Raw genomic sequence first — 21315 nt, 5'->3', positions numbered from 1 at the left:
ATGGATTTTTAATGTCAACATCCAATGACTCTATTGGTTTGCATTCAATGATGTGAACTAGTGCACAAAGATGGAATAATGTAAGTAAAATATGCAACTAGCTTTTATCTTGTTCATTCTCACATTTGCAGGTGCACGAAAACAAGCCTCTCCTACAAATCCATCTATACAATCTGGGGAAAGAGTTGTTTTTGTGTATATGTATAAATGATTATGTTTATTATTAAAATAATAAATATTTTTAAGTATTTTTTTTTATATAAAACTAGTTTTTGTTTATGTGTATTCATATTTTTATTACATATATAGAATTTTATTTTTTATGAATAATGAACTAAAATAATAAAATAAAATAATTTAATATATATAATTTTGTAAAATTAATATTAAAAAATTATGTATCCGTTATTTTAAAAATTTATTTAATTATTTTAAAATAAAGAAAAATTATTTGATTATTTATTTTGTTAAATAAATAAATAAAAAATCTTTAATTCATTAAAGGATAAAATTATTTAATAAAAAAAACACACACAAAATTTATTAAATGATATTGTCTGTATAATTCATAGATCCATAATTGATAAGTGATGAGAGTTGTTTTTTCATTACAATATTAAATAACTAAAATATAATATCAAAAGTAGTAAATAATATCAAATAAAATAACCATCATTCTACTTTTTTGTTAGATATTTTTATCTATTTATTTAAGTTATCTCTTATTCTTGTGTTTTATTTTTTTCCATGCTCTATCCCAAAGTAGCAAAAAATATAAAAATTGGATGCTATAAACCAACCCTTCTCACGTTTGAAACTTGAAAGAGTTTATTGTCTTTTCAATTATCTAATCCCAAATGACAACAACTGTGACGGTGGCACCACCACCTTCGCTCCACCCTCCTCAAAACCAAGCATTACCATGGCGTCTCTCTCTGTTCCCCCCAAACGTTGCGTTTTGCTCTCTGCGTCTCACGAAGAACAAGAACAAGAAGAAGTCAATGTCTTTGATTTGTGCTCACTCCTTGCCTTTTGACCTCTCTCCTCCTCCTATTGATCATGACTTTCTGGTAATTTTCCAACATTTCTAAGCATTCTTTCTCGTTTCTTGCTTTGCACGCTTATCAGTTGCGACGTCGCGGAATCGCGGGGTGTGGCGCGCGATAGAAGAACTAGAGATTGATGAAGTTCTGGAAGAGGAATAAATCTTCTGCTATAATTGTAGTGGAAATGATAAAGAAAATGACTTGGATTTTGAAGATGATGATTCCTATCTAGGAAACTTGTTTTTTGAATTTTAATGTTTTCACATTTTAGTTACTTCAAACCTAGAGGCTTAAACTTCTGGATCAGTTGATAGTAGTTACCCATTACTGTGACTTTTGTTGGTATTTACTTGTATGTTTTGCTCAAGACTGATAAATTATTGCGGTAGAGAACTTGATTTTATAACTTTTAGAAAAATAAAACATAACATTTTTTATTTTGGTTCCTAATTGAAAAAACTTTCAATTTAGTTTCTATATTTACAATTTCCAATGTTGTTCTTGTTGTTTGCTTCTGTTTTATATTGTGAGACTGGTATGGAGTTAGTATGAAGTATACAATACACAGGGATTGAGTTGTCACAGCGAATGTTATAATAGTATTTCTGATCTCTATATTTTCTATTTGGTTCATAGAATTGATTGTGTTGTACCTCCAATGGACAACATTTTATGTCATATCAGAATCAAATTTAAAATTAGTGTAATGTATAAGGACTAACAATATATTATATCTTCTGTTTTTTTTAAGTACCCTTAGATATTGCTCAATAAGAGTAGAGAAATCAGGGGGCTAAGTGCATTTTTTGATTGTCGAGTTATTATCTTTACTCATTGCAGGATGATGTCAAAACTGCAGGCAGAGATATTTCTGGGGAAGGGATCATTGAGACGTTTCATAATGACGATGAAGCACTGGATGCTGTAGAGAACGGGGTTGTGGTATGTATTTTTTTTATGCGTGTAGTTTAGTGTGTTTTCTCATTCTCTCTGCTTGACAAACAATATAAAATAAACCACAAAAATCAATGCTTACTCTATTTATTTCTTTGAATTGAGATGCTTAATCTAGTAGGCGAAGAAAATATGGTAGTCCTTACGGCTTATTTTGTTGGCACTAAAATTGACTTAGTATTATCCTTTTTGAAATTGAAGACTTGAATGTCAGATGTTACAAACTGAGTAATAGAAGAAGTTACAGATTGAAAAATTGAAGTCAGTAAATTTTTATACCGAAGTATGTAAATTTTTATGTTTTTTTTTAACTTTTATTAATTAATAACTTCTATTACTTACTCTAGAACTTCTATTATTTAGTCTATAATTTAAAAAAAAAACAAGTAAATACTCTTTCAGAGGGAGTACTAAAGTAAACACGTATGCGCACTTATCTAATTTTGGTTAAATCTCTGACCTTGTAGTTTCCAACTTTACAAAAGGTGAACTAGCTTATATGGCTACCAACAAGTTTTCTAAAATGTTAATACAAATTTGAACTCTTGTAGTTTCATGCTTACCAAATTATGTATATTAGTCATAGAGATATATTAAGATATATTAATATGTTGTTAGATAATGTATAATTTAGTTGTATGCTTAATTTAATTCTTTATGACATCCAATGGCATAGGTTGTGGATCTTTCACACTTTGGCCGGTTAAGAGGTACTTGCTTTTCCTGCACCATTGCCTCTCCACACAACGGCAATGCATTTTCTCAGGCATATTGGGATTATATAAAATAAAACTGCTGCTAACAAAAAACAAGTGTAAAGGAATTACTAACAGAAAAGGTAGAAATAGTTTTTTTTAAAAATTTTAGTGAATTGTTATATTGTAAAATGTCTTTTAAGTTAGAATAAATAGGTCGGCTACATTTTCAGAGAAGACCCACACATGACCTACACTGCACCATTTCCTCTCCTAATTTGCTGCTTACCAATACCCAATACCTTTTTGAGACTCTTCAGTCCATACAAATCCTAAAGCTTGGAGGAACCTTGAATGTCCATAGACCATAGGGCTTATATCTGTGGGTAATAAAGTAAAAGTAGGATTTACACAAAAGTTCTCCCGTGTTGTCAACAGTTTGCACTTCTGCATTAAGTCAGGGGGCATATTAAATGACTCCAGCATCAACAGGAGTCATTTCAGTTCTGCAGCTTCTTTATCATTCAGGTTTCTCTGGAAATGCAAATACCTGACACTATTGGAATTTGAAAGTTTTGTGGTTCTTGTAGCACAGACTGGTTAGCTAGAAAAGCTATAAAGGAGAAGGGAAACATCTGACGAGGAAGAACCTACCCAAAGTTTTATATTTACATATTCTATTAGTTCAGAGATATTTGCTCTTTCTCTTTGTTATACTAAGTAATGTAGTGCATTGTTTTCTGCTTGGTGATTTGTTATTAGGGTATGCTCAAATTTTAAGAATTGGAAGTGCCAATTTTGAAGTCTTAGGTTATAATTCTTATTTAATACTAGTCTTGTCTCTACAAAGTTCTTCTTGGAACATGAGAGCTTGGTTGAGGTCCATAAGAGCCTCCTTTTCTTGAGACAAATGGCCATCATTAAAATTCTTCAAGAATGTCTAATGGGGGATGCCATGGCTTCAATTACTATAAACTATAAGATAGTAAAACAAGTAGCTACTCATTTGATTGAAGTTTTGACTGAGCATATGTTCTCTTGAAATGATTCTTGTTCAAATAAAACGTAAGTTTTATATTGCCACAATTTTATCACTTGCTTTCAATTACCTGGCTGGAGTCTTGATGTTTCCATTTTTCCTTTTGTGATTGGTATGATGATTATTTAGTTAGTTATTAATTAAGTGAGATGTAAAATCAATCATGAGGCTTAACCTTATAACTTCAGCTATTGGGAGAGTTGGTCCTTTTAGGGTACCATACCACGGCCTCCATGAGATGTTGAGGTTTAGCACAAGGTAGAGTGGGTTTGTCTGTACACATCTACAAGGGGCTCTTGTGTGGGCGTGTTAAAGATATTAAACCAATCACAATTCTTCACCTTATCTCTTAGGTGATTGAGAGATGAGTCATTGACATATTTTATTGTTTTCTTAATTTTACATGCAAATATTTTGGCTCATTTGAAACAAAGTCAGTGGAGAAGATCGCATTAAGTTCCTTCACAATCAGAGCACTGCAAACTTTGAATGTCTACATGAAGGACAAGTACGTGTTGGGGGAAAGTAGCTTTGTTTCTACATTTATGTATTATTTGCAAGTTCTAGTCAGTTTATTTTTATACTTCATTTTATAAATAGATGATTAAATAATTGAATCTCTAACTGCAATCCTCAGGGATGTGACACTGTTTTTGTAACACCAACAGCTCGAACAATAGATATTGCTCATGCATGGCTCATGGTAATTTCCTTTTCTTCATCCTTCCTTCTAATGCTCAGAAAATTTATTTGGGGTTATCTTTTCTGCAATTATCTTAATTATCATGTAGCTGACTACCATCTTTCCCTTGTTGCTTTTTGATAGAAAAATGCGATAACATTAGTGGTTTCTCCAAAGACCTGTACGACCATTATGGAAATGCTGAACAAGTAGGTAATTTCTTGTTAGTTGTATTGTCAGGATTTACCAACATAAGTAAAATTAAAAGGATAAAGAGAGAAAACAAATACATAGTTGTTTTTCATAAATGAGTATTATCAAATACATGAACTAAATCTTTTACATGTAATGATTTTAAGGTACATATTTTTTGCTGATAAGGTAGAGATTCAAGACATAACTAAGCAAACCAGCTTTTTTGCTATGGTGGGACCCAAAAGTGGCCAAGTAAGGTGCATTGTAATACCTATTTAGTGTCAAGATTGACAGTGTTGGTAATTTTCAATATAATGAAATGAGCAGGTGATGGAGAATTTGAACCTTGGTGATCTTGTTGGAAAACCATATGGCACACATCAACATTTTAATGTAAGCATGATCAAACAGGTTGATTTTGTGAAGCATGTGCACTAATTTGTAGTTGTCTTTCTCATCACTAGTTTCTCTGTACGAGATACTGGTTGTGTATGCTTAATGATGTCTGCATTTGTTTATTTTTCAAAACAACTTCAATGATCAAACAAGTCTTATTTGCTATACTTACCTGGACATGGTCAATGGATGATCAATAAGGTCCATGGCCTAGGGAAGTGACCTTCATTGCACTTAGAAGGGGTGCTACTCTAAGCTCTGTCCAAGTGATGGAGCCTACGTCATAATTTGTGGTAGTGGGGGCCTTTAATTAAAAAAAAAAGTCTTATTTGCTGGTTTTTATCTTCATCTATTTGTTTCTCACAGATAACTTTCATAGTATAAGAAATGCATATTTTGGTTGTTTACATTTCTAGTGAGTATATATAATGACTTTTGTAATTACAACTTTTATTTTTGGTAATAATGAGAAAAACTCTAGTCCCACATTGACTAGAGATAGTGCCAAAAATACAATAAATAAATGATAGTAATCTTCATCTTACAAGTTGTTTTTGTAGTGTTGAGTTAGGCCTAAACCACTTTATAAGATGGTATTAAAGCTTATCATAGATCCATAAAAAGGGTCACTCACTAGTTATACACTTATTGTTGGAGATCCCACATAAATTAGGAATAATGCCAAATTATAATATATAAGTGGAGCAATCCTCACCTTACAAGTCGGTTTTGTGAGGTTTAGTTAGACATAAACCCCCTTACTAAGATGGTATTAAAGCCATTCAGAGCCTATCATAGTCAAATTCTTTGAGGCTTCTATGCCACTGTTATCTGGTTCCTATTAAACCACACATAAATATCAAACCCTAGTCTCATATCAACAAGATATAGTGCCAAAAGTACAATTATAAGTGAGGACAATCTTTATCTTACAAACCATTTTTGTAGGATTGAATTAGGTTTAAACCACTTCGTAAGAGGTAACAAGTTCCCATGGTTCGTGGTTGTTCATGATTTCCATAACTTAAAAAATTTAGAATGTGTTAAAGAAGAGTGCTAAAAAACTGTTATTGGTTGAAAAATATGATAAACTACAAAATCTCGAATGAGGTTCATTAAATAGTGGGCCTACACGATTTTCATGGTTTTTATTAAATTTCAACCAGTAATAGGGAATGTATTGAAAAGAGTGGTTGTTCATGATTTCCATAACTTAAAAAATTTAGAATGTGTTAAAGAAGAGTGCTAAAAAACTGTTTATTGGTTGAAAAATATGATAAACTACAAAATCTCGAATGAGGTTCATTAAATAGTGGGCCTACACGATTTTCATGGTTTTTATTAAATTTCAACCAGTAATAGGGAATGTATTGAAAAGAGTGTGTAGCAAGCATTTCTTGTGTTAAGTTTATGTTACTTCCAAAGTAGTTGACTTTCAAATCAATGGCAAAACCAAAACTTAGTAATTCCTTTTTTTCCCATTTGTTTCCCAATTGTTAAAAAGCATAAAGACTTGCGTAATGTTTTACTATTCTCGTGGACAAGTTCTCAAATATATTTGTAATTGTAGGTTGATAAGCAGCCCATAACTATTGGGGTTGGAAACATCATTTCTGAAGGTGGTTTTTCATTATTGATGTCTCCAGCTACTGCTCCGTCTATTTGGAAAGCTATTCTTGCTCAGGGGGCTATTCCAATGGGTTCTAATGCATGGAATAAATTACGGATTTTGCGAGGTACTGAACTACTTAGATATGTGCATATTTCTGTATCTCATGGTTGTTTGCTTTTATTTTATAAAGGATGTTTAGGGTTTAGGGTTTAGAGAATGATTAATGAATATCAATCATTCCCAACTTGCTTACAAGATCTTGGAATCTTTCTTGAAGCTCTTTAGTGAAGTTGTTTGTTATTTGAAGTTTTGCAGGTTGTAACCACTATGCTTGTCAAGATTGTCTTTGATGAAGTGGCTGTCAATTTCAATATGTTTGGTCTTATTATGTTGGACTGGATCATTGACAATGTTCATGACTGACTTGTTATCAAAGTACAATTGCATAGGGATGTCAACCTTTATTTTAAAGTCATCAAGTATGGTCTTCATCTAGAGTCCTTTACATACACCTTGAGCAATGACTCAATTTAGCTTATGCATACTTTATCCTATTTTTTTGCTTCTCTAGGTCACTAGATGTTCTCCAAGAAACATATAGTACCCATATCTAGATCTTTTGTTAGCAACAACACCTGCTTAGTCTGCTCAATATATATCTTCAGGGTCAAAGTGTCTTCTTTCTAAAAAATTGCCCCTTTCTTAAGCTTGACTTCAATTTCAATTCTATGATACTATTCAATGGGAACTCCCAAACCATTGCTTATATCCTAAGCACATCATTGCTTTTTGTAAATCTCCCAAACCACTTGGAGATTGTTTAAGACCATATAAGGTCTTTTTTTCGGAGGAATACCTTGTTCTTCCATTATGAGTTTGAAATCTTGGAGGAATATCCATGTACACTTCTTTGTCTAAAGCTCCAAAAGAAAGACATTTTTGTTACAGTAGAGAAAGTTTCCCCTCAATTTGATAAGTTTGAGTATGCCCCTTTGCGACCAATCTAGCTTTATACTTGTCTACTGACTCATCTGCACCCTACCACATTTTTATCTCGGTTTGTCAACAATCTCTGACATTACAAGAAAATCATTAAATAAAAACAAATTTTAGAGACAAAAAATAATTAGTTGTTATATTGACAAAGTTAGATAGTATTTTAGAGAATAAAAAAAATTATTGGTATCTAAATTAGTTTCTATTATTGATAAATAGTTTCTAAATTGGTATTTAATTAGATACCAAGGTTTTAGATACCAACTTTAAAATCTAAATAATTGGTAGCTAAAACCTAGGTAGTTAATAGATACCAATTTAGAAACTATTTATCAATAATAGAAACTAATTTAGATACCAATAATTTTTTTAGTCTCTAAAATAGTATCTAATTTTGTCAATATAGCAACTAATTATTTTTAGTTTCTAAAATTGGTTTCTATTTAATGATTTTCTTGTAGTGTCATGTTTAGTTTTTTTTAATGCATACATCTCTTCCTTCATGGCTTGAGTCCAATATTCACTTCTCATGGCTACTTGGACTGAGGTAGGAATTTCTTTGGCATCAATGTCAACAATAAAGCTTTATTGTCTATTAGAGAGATTGTTAGTGCAAATATATTGAGAAGTAAGATATTTAACACACGATCTTTTTCATTTTTTCAACGCAATGGGTAAATCCTCAGTAGCACTTACCTCCTCAGTGTTGCCTTCATGGCTCCTCACGTCAAAGTCAGACAACTTTGCTTTAGAGTCAAAGTGGGTTGTTTTCTTTGACATTTTTTTTTTCAAAGAATGTCTTCTTCCTCATTGTGGGTTGGTTTTATCTCATTTTTGTAGTGACTTCATCACTTGGATCTTGAGCATCCTGTAAAGATAGATATGATAATGAACAAAAAGGAAAGCTCCTTTGTTTCAAGTGTTTTCTCTCCCTGAAGTGTAGGGTTGACAAAAAAGGATTTTGTTTCATAAAAGGTTGCGTCCATTTTGATATAGACACAATGAATCTTAGATGATAACATTTGTACCCTTTTATATTAGGAGGATAATTAGTAGAAACACATTTAAGAGTTCCAGGATCTAATTTACTGCGATTAAAATTGAGAGTGAAGAATTTTTTTTTTCAAATACTCAACAAGGTAGACTTGACACTAAGGAAGTGGAGGGAACAAAAGACAAAAAAAACTCAATAAGATTAACAATATTTAAGATACAAGTGGGTAACCTATTGATGAGTTATGTAGCAGCTAACACAACTTTTCCTTAATAGGTTTTGGGAACAAATATTTAAAAAATGAGGGCTCTAGCTACTGCTAAAAGATGACGATTCTTTCTTTTTGCAACTTTATTTTGTTGTGGAGTATTACAACATGTAAGTTCATGAATAATACCATTATGAGACAAATTTGGAGAATTCTTGATTCACATATGCACTATCATTACAAGATTTAATTCTTTTACGAAATTGTTTTTGAGCACGACAGAAAAATTAGTACAAAATTGAAAGACCTCAAATTTATTTTTTGTAATGTCCAGGTGACACAAGTACAATCATCAATTAAAGTAACAAATCATTTTACTCCAAAAATAGATTCTAAAACAGGTCCCCAAACATTACAGTGCATAAAGTCAAATGGGAAATTACTCTTATTACCAGAGATGGGATAAGATGTACGATGATGCTTTGACAGTTGACAAATATTACATTTGAAAGACTTAACGTACTCTGTAGTGAACTAAGGAAATAGAGATTTTATAAGGTTAAAGGAGGGATGCCCAAGTCTATTATAATGTAATATTTGGGAATTTGTCCATGTTTATGATGTTACTTGTTGGCTTATGATTTTTGTTTTGTTTTGGCCCTTGGATTCCAAAAGATACAACCAACTTTGCTGCTTAGCAATTAAAATCGTCTTCCTCATGGTAAAGTCCTTAAATACACAATAAGAGAAAAAACTTATTGAACAATTCAAACCTTTTGTAAGGTTTTGTATATAGATAAGTCAGTTGGTTAGTTGTAGAACATATGAAACATCTTTTAATGCAGTGGAGGATTCTAAAGTTATATTCCTGGATCCACATATATAGGTACAGTATCACCATTTGCTACTGTAATTAGTTGTTTGGTAATTTTGACATACGAATTGAAGAGCTTAAGAAAAGGAGTTGTGTGATCAGTTGCTTCTGAATCAAACATTCAAACACCCAAAGACAAAGGGTCAATAGTATTGAATGTACTCACACCTTTATGGTCCACCACTAACCTCAATGACGATGGTGAATCGTAGTGGAAATAGGACTTCCAAGATCGAGAGGTGTGCTACCGACCTAGACTATATAAGAAAATAAATAATTATTTTTTTGGACTTGTGAATATCTATCTTTGTAAGATTTGTTGGACTTATCTTGTCACCCACTATCAGACTACCTACAAATATCTAATTCTTTACTTGAGATGTCCAGTCCTTGGCATGAGAGAGTATGTTGGTAATCTCACATCGATCAGATATATGACTAAATTATATAATATAAACATAATGGGATGCAAACCTTACTTTGTAAGTTAGTTTTATAAGATTGAGTTAAACTTAAAATCTGCTTTCAAAGAGTATCGATAAAGTATCCAAGAGTATTTCATTTAGACATAAATACATGAAACAAATTGAAGTATCGAAAGCTTCATGGTTGCAGAGTGTGTTGGAGTTAGGAATTATGACATTACTTGAATTCTCGTAACAATGCTATTAGTCAACATAATTCTTCCAATGTATGTAAAAATTGCTTCAAGCACGTGAAAAACTTTTGGTGCATGCTATTCTGGAATGCATTATCTCTTTCTAACAGAAGATAATCCCCCACAATGCAGCGAACTACAGTTTGAGTCCCCTATTGAGAGATGTGTTCACATTTTATGTTTGATCATGTCTCAACCAAACTGCTTCCTATGAAAGATATTGATGTAAAACCAAAAAAAAGTTAATGGCTTGTGTTTATAAATAATAGAAGATTTGCAAGCGTATAATATTTGTCTTTGGGTTGAATGACATATTTCTATTTGATAATGAAACTGGGAAAAATTATTGAAATAAATAATTTGAAACATGAGTAATTTATGTTTTTTTCTTTCCATTTTTCCCTGTTTGTGTGTATTTAGTTTAACTCCCTATGATTCTTTTACCCAGTTTTGATCATTACTTGACTTCTTAGGGAGGCCCGCCCCTGGAATGGAGCTTACGAATGAATTCAACGTCCTCGAGGCCTGTCTATGGAGCTCAGTTTCTCTAAATAAAGGTGTGTAACCGGTCTACCCATATGCATAAAATTTTGAAATTTGCTGGATAGTTATTTCGATTATGAAAATTTTCAGGTTGTTACAAGGGACAGGAGACTATATCTAGGCTCATTACATATGATGGAATCAAGCAGAGATTATGGGGAATTAATCTTTCTGCTGCTGCAGAACCTGGCAGCAGTATTACAGTTGATGGGAAAAAGGTGCTATTTAATTTCTTTTAAAAAATATTCACTATGTTTTTCTTGAATCCTCACGTATTTGTTTAAAAGAGGAAGCCGGAAATTTCCACAAAGTAATCCCTGTTGGAAACTAAAGATGACGGGGTAGGTGGTGAAAACCATTTTGTCGAAATAGATCATAGTGGTTCCCTGAGTCAGAGCTTGTGACGTTGGGTTGTGTTCTGTTAAAATGGATGACTGATTTTCTCCTTGAATAGGTTGGAAGAGAATTGATGGTTTTTTCAAGTTATGCAGGTTGGAAAGTTGACTAGCTACACATCTGGAAGGAAGCAATCCGAACACTTTGGATTAGGTTACTTAAAGAGGCGAGCTGCTTCGGAGGGAGACACTGTAATTGTAGGAGACAACATCAAGGGAACAGTGGTGGAAGTACCTTTTCTTTCTCAGCAGCGCCCACCATCTGCCAGTTCAACTTCCTGATTATAAAGGGCATTGATATCATTATTGTGCTTCTGTTGTGGCGATCATTGGTGGTGTTGAAGAAATTCATGCACCTTACTAGAAAATTTGATAAGGTTTTTTTTAATCTTTATCATATTTGCGATGACTTTTTGCATTTAGCATAACTGGTCAATAGTAGCACCAATCTTTGATGAGATTATATCTTTTGCTTCATTTCTTTTTCTTGGAGGTTGCTTCTTTTTCCCTCGAATGACCTTTTCAGAATGGAGCAGACTGAGTCCATTCAATATAGGGGTCTCAATAACTTTTCGAATTTGTGTTCTTGTCTGCTAAACCAAAGATGTTTCCTTTCGCCAATCAAGACTGCAGCACCACTCCTTTGACGAACTTGTTTTCTAATCATCCTTTCTGGGTCAAAATGCAACCATTGTTCCTTTTTACCAACTTGCCTTACACAGGATACAAAGTAGAATGTTATTATCATATAAAAATCTTATAAAATTTAAATACAAAACTTTTCTACCTAATTCTTATTAAAAAAATATCACGATTAATCTTGGGATAACCAAAGGCTAGTTTGAGATGTGGACAGACACTTTTCTTAAATAGCGTATCCGTGTCGGACACACGTATCGACGTTGACACTCGTAGCACACTTATAAGTGAAGTGTCTGTTTTTAAAAACTCAAATTTATTGTATAAATTTTTATTATGATTATAAAAATAAGGAACAATTTTTTTTGAATCAGTCATGAAAAATATTTTCCTGCTCCCAAAAGAATTTGAAATATACTTTTGCCCATAAATATTTATTTTCAATCTATATAATTCAAAATTATATAATATATAGATCCTTGTCCCAGTGTTTTACATTTTAAAAGTTATATGTATTTCCGTGTCGTGGCAGTGTCCGTAAGATGTGGATCGAAGTCAGTTGTGAGCTATAAACAGTTTTAGTAAAATTATTTTTTCTATCAAGAAAATACTTTTATAGAATGAAATTAACTTTATTAGGCTGTTGCTCTTCTCTTTATACTTCTTCAATTAAATGTTAATTATTTAATAAAAACTCATACGACAACAATTCATTAAATTTTGTAATGAGCTGTTATTTGAAAAGACTCAGATATTAAAGGTAAAAGCTTGACTCTTAAGTTTAATATGTTGAAAAAGGAGTTTTAGGTTTCAACTACTACTAAAGAAAGAAGTCTTCAACCACTCGCTTTGAAGAACTTCAATTCTATGTTATAATGTGCAAACACTGTATTCTGCTAATTTAGTATTAATTAATTTATTCATATAGCATATCAGAAGTGAATGCGACTTCTCTTGAGAAAACAAGAGAAACAAAACAAAGGTTTGTCTCTTCTTTGACCCAATCTATACTGCATTTGGGTATAACATATATTTCACGCGGGCCACTTTGTAAATATTTTTACTATTTTTGTTTAAATGAAAACATTTTATACGACTTCTATTTATATCTTAAGCTTTTATTTTTATGATTGAAGATCCTATTTAAAATTTATAGTTTTAAATTTCATGTTCTATTATTATATTATGATAAAATATTTTTATAAGATCCAATTTTTAAACTTATAATTCTAGTCATAATCTTATATTGAAGATATACTGAGAATCTTTTACTTTGTGTGATTTTGGTTGAAACTTATAGAGAAAAACATCTTTTCATATTCACACACACACACACATATATATATATATATATATATATATATATTTACGTTTTCTTACTTCGAAATGAATGTTTTTGACTTTTCTACATATATACACACACAGAAAATAAGGTTTAGCACGCGCAAAGAATATAGTAAAAAAGAATATAACTTGAGTGCTTATAATACTTTTTATGGATTTGTGAAATATTTTATAGTTTTTGTCTGAATTGTGTATTCGACAATTTTGAGCAAAACTTGTGATAGTTACGCCTGACATTTGAAATTTGGTGTCGCTTCTTTTTTTCTTGTCACCCTGGTACTCTCCACCGCCTGAAGCATAAAGCCTCCTCACATCTGATTCATACCCTTTGGTTTAAGGTACCATCTTGGCCTTGTCTGTGTCAGTGTTCTTAGAAAGTAAGTTATGCCACAAAATGTTGGAGGCTATTGATGAACATCAAACCAAAAAAGTATGCATCTTATGATCCCAACTACATTGATAGAAACAAAGTATTCAACTTCATCAAACTCATCAATATGGAATCCATTTTTGTGGTTTTGATCTTTTTGGTAGCATCAAATCCAAGCTCAGCAACACCCTCTCCCTCTCCTTCTCCCACCATTTCACCTATTAACAGTTCTACATGCCCAGTGGCCATGAATTTTGTTCAAACAGTCCCTTGGAACATCTCTTCCTGCCATAATTTCCAACCCTTGGAATCCCAATACCAAACAAGTACAAGTCTTTGTTGCCAAACTCTCTTATCCCTCTTTGGTGTAGCTCTTGCACAAAACCTCAAGGATAACTCTCTTTTCCAACTGGCCAACCTCCCCACATCTATCTCTTGCCTCCAACACTTCCAATCCAATCTCACATCCCTCTCACTTCCCAACAGTCTTGTTTCCTCCTGCTTTGATCCACAGCAATTTGTCATCACTCCTGACATCTGTGCTCGGATTCAAAACATGGAAGATTGGCTCACCAGGCTTGGTTCTACACCACATCTCGACACTGCGTGTAAACCAGATCTTAGTGATAAAAACCAATGCAACAAGTGCGTGGCTGAGGGGTACAAGGTTCAGCAGAAGCTTAGTGCCATTGATGGTAATGAATCACATTCCCAAGATTGCTTTTACTTCACAGCACTTTACATGGCTGGAGTTGCCAATGAGTATGGCCCTGAGAGCAGAGGTGCTTTGTCTTGCGTTTTGATTTTGATGGTTAATTCACAGGTTGATTCAAGGGATGGCCATCGTGCTCTTATGCTTGGTTTGTTTGTAGCTTCACTTGCAGTCTTGGTAATCGTGTTGTTAGGATTAGGGTTGTATTTTTGGTACACCAAGAGAAGAAGTGTTGAAAATTTGCTTTCCTATGCTGAACTACAGGAACAAAGGTTCGGGCTAAGGCTGAGACCAAATACAGTGTTAACTTGGTTTGAAATTGAGAGTCTTGTGAGGGCCACCAACAATTTTTCACCTCGTAACTTCATTGGCAGAGGTGGGTTTGGGATGGTTTACAAGGGCATTCTACCTGATGGCACAGTGGTTGCGGTGAAAAGGCTTCAAGAATCCGATTCTCAAGGAGATGCTCTGTTCTACAGTGAGATTGAGATTGTTAGCAACTTGAAGCACCGTAATCTGGTACCACTAAGAGGGTGTTGTGTGGTTGATGAGAATCACAATCTTGAGTACAGAGGAAGATATCTAGTTCATGAATATATGCCAAATGGAAGCCTTCAAGGCCATCTTTTTCCAACCAAGTTAGATAATCAATATACAAAGAAACCCCTGACTTGGACTCAAAGAAAAGGCATAGTCTTGGATGTGGCAAATGCATTGGTTTATTTGCACTTTGGAGTTAAACCTGCAGTGTATCACAGAGATATCAAAGCCACCAATATACTACTTGATGCAGATATGAGGGCGAGGGTTGGAGATTTTGGGCTAGTCAAACAGAGCAGTATAAGTACGTCTCTTCTAAATACAATGGTAGTTGGAACTCGTGGATATGTAGCACCTGAATATGCACTCTATGGTCAGCTAACTGAGAAGAGTGACGTCTACAGCTTTGGTGTGGTTGTTCTTGAGATAATGTGTGGAAGAAAAGCCCTTGAGTTGTCTTCATCAGGGACACCGGTTTTCTTGATCACAGATTGGGTATGGTCATTAATGAAATCTGGAAACATAGGAGAGGCTTTGGATGCTTCTATGTTAGGAGATGGAAATTGTGCTAGAAACATAATGGAGAGGTTTTTGCTGGTTGGAATTCTTTCTTCTCACGTAATGGTTGCTTCAAGGCCAACAATTTTGAATGCCTTGAAGATGTTAGAAGGGGATATAGAGGTCCCACCAATTCCAGATAGGCCACTGATGCATGGGCACTATGTGATGTATGATGGTGATTGCTCTGGGATGAGCTCAGGATGTGGGTTTGTGAGCTCATGAAAAGTTAAATGTTTCAGAATCCATCCTTGATGGGTTGGACAGGACAGTGTGAAGCACTAATGAGGGAAGCTGAAGGATGTGCACTGCAAGATACAAAAATGTCATGATCTTGGAGACAATAGTGCACCTCTTGTTGGCAGGTCTTGCTCTGTGGGAAATTTCTGACAGATATTTGCCTGAAAGAGATCAAGGGGATTAACGAAAAGTGTAAGACCAAGGTACAACTCTATGGATATGCAGTTATAATTTTGTATTGTGAATGTTAGATGACCTCCTAAACTCACAGTTCAAGAATAGTGGAAGAAAAGTTTCATTCATATAGAAGAGTAGAAGTTCTAGGGGGCATGTTCTGACCTAAGGGTAAAATTGTGCCTTGGTGACCATAAACAGTCTCTTTACATATCCTTATATAGTAACCTTCTCATACCTTTGCATAGTGAGGTGTATTTTGACTCCAAGATGGGTTCTAGGATCAACCTTGTAATAAATGTCAGGGTTAGGATTCCAACCCTTGTGAATTTGCCGTGTGCCTAATCTTGTTTTTCAGTCCCAGGAGGTGATAATAGATCTATGGTGTTTGTGGAGTCTTTATTGTAAGTAGGACATGTAGAAATTCTCTCATGTAATTTCTCTAATTTTCCTAACTTTGTGCAAAAGCTATTTTTAACTTTTCAAAATTCTCATTTTGTTTTTCTTCTTAATTTTTTCCTCTAGAACTACTTTAGAGATAGACTCGTCCAAACATATTCATAAAAACTATTATAGAAGCTACCCAAGAGGCTTCAACTAAGAAAAGTCCAAAACAAATACACTCAATAGTATCCTAGGACAAGAAAACCATAATCATGAACTATCCCAAGTATCTTCTCGCATGATGGGTGCATGATTATTTTTTGTTTTCTACTTAACTCTTACAATAATGGATTTGATTGAGAAGAGTTTGTTTTGGAACTAGTCCTGTATAACTCATTTTAATGACTAATAATATAACACTAATGCTTTTAATATTTAAAGTGTAATTAATGCTGTTTCTCTCTGGAATATCTTAATTCCAAGGTGGCCAATTCCAAGGGCTCAAAGATCATCTGTTTAGAGGAAAATTTTAGTGAATGTTTCCTTGCTGTAATTTTATTATGACTATGAACATAGTAACCTATCAGGCATTCTTTAATGTCATATACCAGTAATCACCCCCCAGTTTTTCTTTCAAGACAATTGTTTTAGTCCAATGTGGAAGAATGCTAGATTTTGGGAATGTCAAATATGGCATGGATGACAGTGGTAACTTGTTACAGGTTTGTTTTCAGCATCAAAATTAGTTTTGGTGATTGTTATTGTGTCTGACACTGGATGGTTGAACCTACTAAAAATGGAAACTGTAACAAAAGAGAGAAAACCATAGTACTTCTATCACAAACTTTATTTGACTGTGAATTTCAAAATTGAGTTTAATTGTATTCACGGTCAACATAAGAATTTACATACACAGTTAATCAATAAGAAATCATCGTTAAAGTTTAACCAATTGATGACAGATTAACACTGTAAAAGTTATTTACAGTATTAATGCATACAATGGGTGTTGAATTTTGACTTGAAGGTTCTTTTATAAAATTTCTACAACCAGCAATACTTAGCGTTTTAGTCAGGAAGAATTTGAATAAGTAAATGCTATAGTTTTCATTCTTGTAAACAGAAAGAACTGATGTTGTAAATTCTTATGGCAATGTATTTTTTCTATTTTGCTATACCTAATAATGAATCGTGACTCTTGATAAATTATGAATCATTTCTTCTAATTTTTATGGTTTAACATTATCATTTTGTTATTATAGCTATGTAGCATTGCTCTGCAAACAATTGTGTATGACATTATCTGTTTATACACTTATGCACTCTTAGAATTCGTCAACTTCTCTTATCCATTCAATTTTTATCATTTCACCATATGCATAATTTTATTAGTGTACTGCTGATTACTGAATGACACTCTCGGCATACCAGTCAGTCGGTCCAAACAACATTAAACACCAAAGAATGACTCAGTACTCGAACACAATGAGAGGGAATTCACAATAAAGACTAATCACAATGTAATTAACTAATCACTCCCTAAGCAATATTAAGAAAGTATTAGGCCTTAGTGAGCCTGGGATAATCCTCAGGTCCATAGGAAAACTATAGATAAGTGAGGATTCTAAAGTAAAAAGATAATGATTCTTAGACTATAATACACGTGAACTAGACATATACACCGTTGACTTGAACGTCTCTTTGCAGGTACCCACCACCCAGAGACTAAGAGACCAAAAGACCAACGAGATAGAAGACAAGAGTCTTGATAGAGGAAATCTGATCTTTGTAATAACAATTAGAATTTAATTTGAGGGCTGAATTTTGTTTATCACAAAAATTATTATAAACAAAAAACTGAGATAAAACAAAAGAGAAAAAAAGGAAGGCACATGACATGAGAAAGAATATTTTTTCTATTTTCTTTTCCTTACCGAGATCAAAACAAAGAGTCTAAATATATAAAAGCAATACACTCATTCTAGGTCTAGTTAAAGAGACATAATATAAATAAAAGTCAATAAAGACTAGAATAAGAAAAGACAAAATAAAGATTATACATAAGTGCAAAAAGAAATAATTAAGAATTAGAAAAGACAAAATTAATATTAGCTTCCTCCTAGAAGTCTTGTATCCATATCCTTTGTTAGGCTCCCACAAGCTGGAGAACAAATATTGATGAGACCCAGCTTGAAACAAATACTTTTGAAATATTGAGGACTTAAGGCTTTAGTATAAATGTCAGCCAGCCAATTGCTTTGTGGTAGAAATGGGAAGCAAATGTATGAGACCCTTTTTCAATTTTTTCCTAACAATGAGACAATCTATTTCTATGTGTTTCGTACACTCATGAAACACTGGATTTGTTACAATGTGTCTTGCTAAGTCATTTTCATAATACAAAAGAGATAGTTGCTCAAAACAAGTTGATCTTTAGTAAACAAAATTTGATCATGAATGTTAGGACTATTAGTTTCATTGCTAGTATCTTGAACCCTTTGATATGAAAAACATTTTCATAAAAGACAACATCTTTAGACACAAAAATTTATCTAGATTGAACAGAACAAATCCTTTTGTCCCCTTTTTAAAACCAATAAAAACACATTTTGATGCTTTTAGATCAATTTTTTTTTTTTTGTTGACAAAGTGCTAGCATAGCACAAAGATCCAAACACCTTTAATCCATTAAAATCTGATGCATTTTTGTAAAACATTTCATGAGGAGAAGAATAATTTAAAACAAATGTTGGAAGCACGTTTATAGTATGCGCAACATGTATCATATAATATGACTATTAAATTTTGGGTAAATGAGATTGTATCATGAGAGTTCTTACTACATTTAATATATGACCATGTTTTCTTTCAACTATGTTATTTTGTTGTGAAGTATAGACACATGATGTTTGATGCACTATTCCTTTGTTAACAAATAAATTAGTCATGAAAAATTTAGTCTCATTATCACTTATTATTTTTATTGATGTCTCAAATTGTGTTTGAACAAAAACAACAAAATTTTCCAAAGTTTTGACAACTTCAGATTTTTGTTTTAAAAGCGAATAATCATTAACTATGGTCAAGAAATATTTATGACCATAAATTGATGGTATTGAGTATGGTCCTCATACATCTACATGAATCAATTCAAAATATTTTTTAGATTTAGATGTACTAATAGAAATGAAAATCTTTTTTGTTTTTGCAAAATGACAAACATCACAAACAATTGATTTGTTATATTTAACAAAAGGAAACTTAGTCATTATAACATCAATACATTTGTTAGAAACATGTTCTAATTGAAAATGGCAAATGGTTTCTAGATCACTAACACTGACATTAACAATATTGATGGTATGTGCATATTTGATGGGTTTCATTTGAAGCTTTTGATAGGATGAGATCTTGAGTATAGAAAGTGTATCTTACATCTTAGTTGAACCAAATATTTTCAAGGAATTCTTGTCTTGAACGTGACAACCATTAGAGTCAAAACTAAGAACACAAGAAAAGTTATCAATTAATTTTGCTACTGAAAGAAGATTAAAATTGAAACAAGGAATATACAGAACATTGTCTATGATATGATTTTGATTGAGAAAAATAATTCCAAAATAATTGACAATGACTTGATTTCCATTTGGTAATTTGACATAAATAGGATTAATTTGACGATATGAAGTGAAATGAGTTAAGGATGAATAAATGTGGCGAGTAGCACCACTATCAAGAATCCAAGAACTGAAGGAAGAACAAAATTTATTATCAGATTGTGTTGTCATGTTAGAAGGAATAATAGAGACTTGAAATATTGTCACTGGACTTAAAGTGTTGTAAAAGAGCTAACAATCTTTGATACTGCTCATGAGTAAAACCAATTTGTTGAGATTGCACTTTTGTCTTTGAACTAACATAGTAAGGAGAACACAAATTTTGTGAGGGATCAACAACTTCACCCATGAGTAAATGTAACATTCAAGAGTAAAACCAATTTGTTGAGACGGTAATTTTGTCTTTGAAGTAACATCATAAGGAGAACAAAATTTTGGTGGGGGATCAACAACTTCACCTATAAGTAAATGTAACATTCAGAATTCTGATATCATATTATAAATACAAAACTAAGAAAAAAAAGAAAGACAAAGGATATGAAAATGAATATTTTTTTTTTCTTACCGAAATCAAAACAAATAGTCTAAATATATACAAACAGTACACTTATTCTAGATCTAGTTAGAAAGACATAATGTAAAATAAAAGCCAATAAAGACTAGAATAAGAAAAAACAAAATAAAAACTAAACATAAGTAAAAAATAATAATAATTAAGAATTAAAAAAAATTAATATTAATTTCTTTCTTAAAAACCTTATATCCACCGTATCCTTTGTTAAAAAAGACAATCTATGAGATAATGCAGTGAACTTCAACATTAACAGTATATAAAAAAGTATAATACTAACTATAAAAGAAGCAGAAGCATAGCCTTCTGAAAATTGTCTGCCATAATCTCCTTTTATTCGCGCACTAAGTCTTTTCTTTCTGCATATCTCTCTTCATGCCATAATCCTTTCAAAATTCCTTTTCACTTCATGCTCAAACCATCAACTCATATTGACTTTCAACAATTTGTTTTTTTCTATACAAACAAATTTTTTTTCTGCTATTTACTCACATTTCTATTTTTTCACACTATTTGTTGCACATTCATGTATTGTTATACGACAGAAGTTATATACTCAAATTACATAGTATTTGAGCCATTACTAGAAAGTGCAACTCTTTAACTATTATTTATAATTTGTATGGTTTAATAACAATATTCAACGTTTGTGATTACAGAATTTTTTTCTTATGAGAGAATCAAGAATACTTAGAAGGATAATTGCCATTTGGTCAGTCAAAACATTACCAAGAATATTTATATAAATTTTAAGAAACTAGAGAATAGTGTGTTGTTTTTTACTGCAAATTTTAATTTATTCACAGATAAAATGATTTTATAGAATATGATCTAATAATTGTCATAAATGTTCTCTCACTATCCAAACTATTTGTATAT

General features: G+C 32.4%; 2 protein-coding genes and 1 pseudogene across 5 annotated transcripts; all 3 read left to right on the top strand.

Moving 5' to 3' along the window:
- The first annotated feature begins 815 nt into the window (after nucleotides 1-815).
- LOC137812252 (putative transferase At1g60990, chloroplastic) lies at nucleotides 816-11764 on the top strand. The gene is made up of 12 exons (XM_068614175.1): nucleotides 816-1070; nucleotides 1887-1988; nucleotides 2677-2710; nucleotides 4169-4242; nucleotides 4372-4437; nucleotides 4561-4625; nucleotides 4776-4863; nucleotides 4939-5004; nucleotides 6578-6743; nucleotides 10823-10906; nucleotides 10983-11110; nucleotides 11384-11764. Exons 1-12 carry the CDS (start codon nucleotides 858-860, stop codon nucleotides 11567-11569), a joined length of 1272 nt encoding a protein of 423 aa, XP_068470276.1. The 5' UTR covers nucleotides 816-857; the 3' UTR covers nucleotides 11570-11764.
- LOC137813101 (U1 spliceosomal RNA) lies at nucleotides 5172-5316 on the top strand (annotated as a pseudogene).
- A 1698-nt stretch (nucleotides 11765-13462) lies between the features above and the next one.
- On the top strand, nucleotides 13463-18138 carry LOC137812250 (probable receptor-like protein kinase At1g11050). 4 transcript variants are annotated; one of them, XM_068614174.1, is made up of 3 exons: nucleotides 14275-14335; nucleotides 14464-14529; nucleotides 14617-16356. In XM_068614174.1, the coding sequence occupies exons 1-3, from the start codon at nucleotides 14333-14335 to the stop codon at nucleotides 15673-15675; spliced, it is 1128 nt and encodes a 375-aa protein (XP_068470275.1). In that variant the 5' UTR covers nucleotides 14275-14332; the 3' UTR covers nucleotides 15676-16356. The 4 variants fall into 4 exon arrangements, 3 of the variants coding, with proteins under 3 accessions (XP_068470273.1, XP_068470274.1, XP_068470275.1); XR_011081243.1 differs by adding an exon at nucleotides 17956-18138 and having other exon boundaries at nucleotides 13463-15893; XM_068614172.1 differs by having other exon boundaries at nucleotides 13463-14529.
- Nucleotides 18139-21315: the final 3177 nt, after the last annotated feature.

Source organism: Phaseolus vulgaris, chromosome 2 (genome assembly GCF_000499845.2).
Source record: "Phaseolus vulgaris cultivar G19833 chromosome 2, P. vulgaris v2.0, whole genome shotgun sequence".
Lineage (NCBI taxonomy): Eukaryota > Viridiplantae > Streptophyta > Magnoliopsida > Fabales > Fabaceae > Phaseolus > Phaseolus vulgaris.
The sequence above is the reverse complement of the archived record's forward strand: the minus strand, read 5'-3'. Positions and strand labels throughout refer to the sequence as shown.

Excerpts from the sequence above, each read along its gene's own strand:
- LOC137812252 (XM_068614175.1), top strand. The coding sequence starts at position 858 with ATGACAACAACTGTGACGGTGGCACCACCACCTTCGCTCCACCCTCCT. Across the intron at positions 1,071-1,886 it reads CTATTGATCATGACTTTCTG|GATGATGTCAAAACTGCAGG; the intron begins GTAATTTTCCAA and ends TACTCATTGCAG. Across the intron at positions 6,744-10,822 it reads TAAATTACGGATTTTGCGAG|GGAGGCCCGCCCCTGGAATG; the intron begins GTACTGAACTAC and ends TTGACTTCTTAG.
- LOC137812250 (XM_068614172.1), top strand. The coding sequence starts at position 13,681 with ATGAACATCAAACCAAAAAAGTATGCATCTTATGATCCCAACTACATT. Across the intron at positions 14,530-14,616 it reads TAGCTTCACTTGCAGTCTTG|GAACAAAGGTTCGGGCTAAG; the intron begins GTAATCGTGTTG and ends GCTGAACTACAG.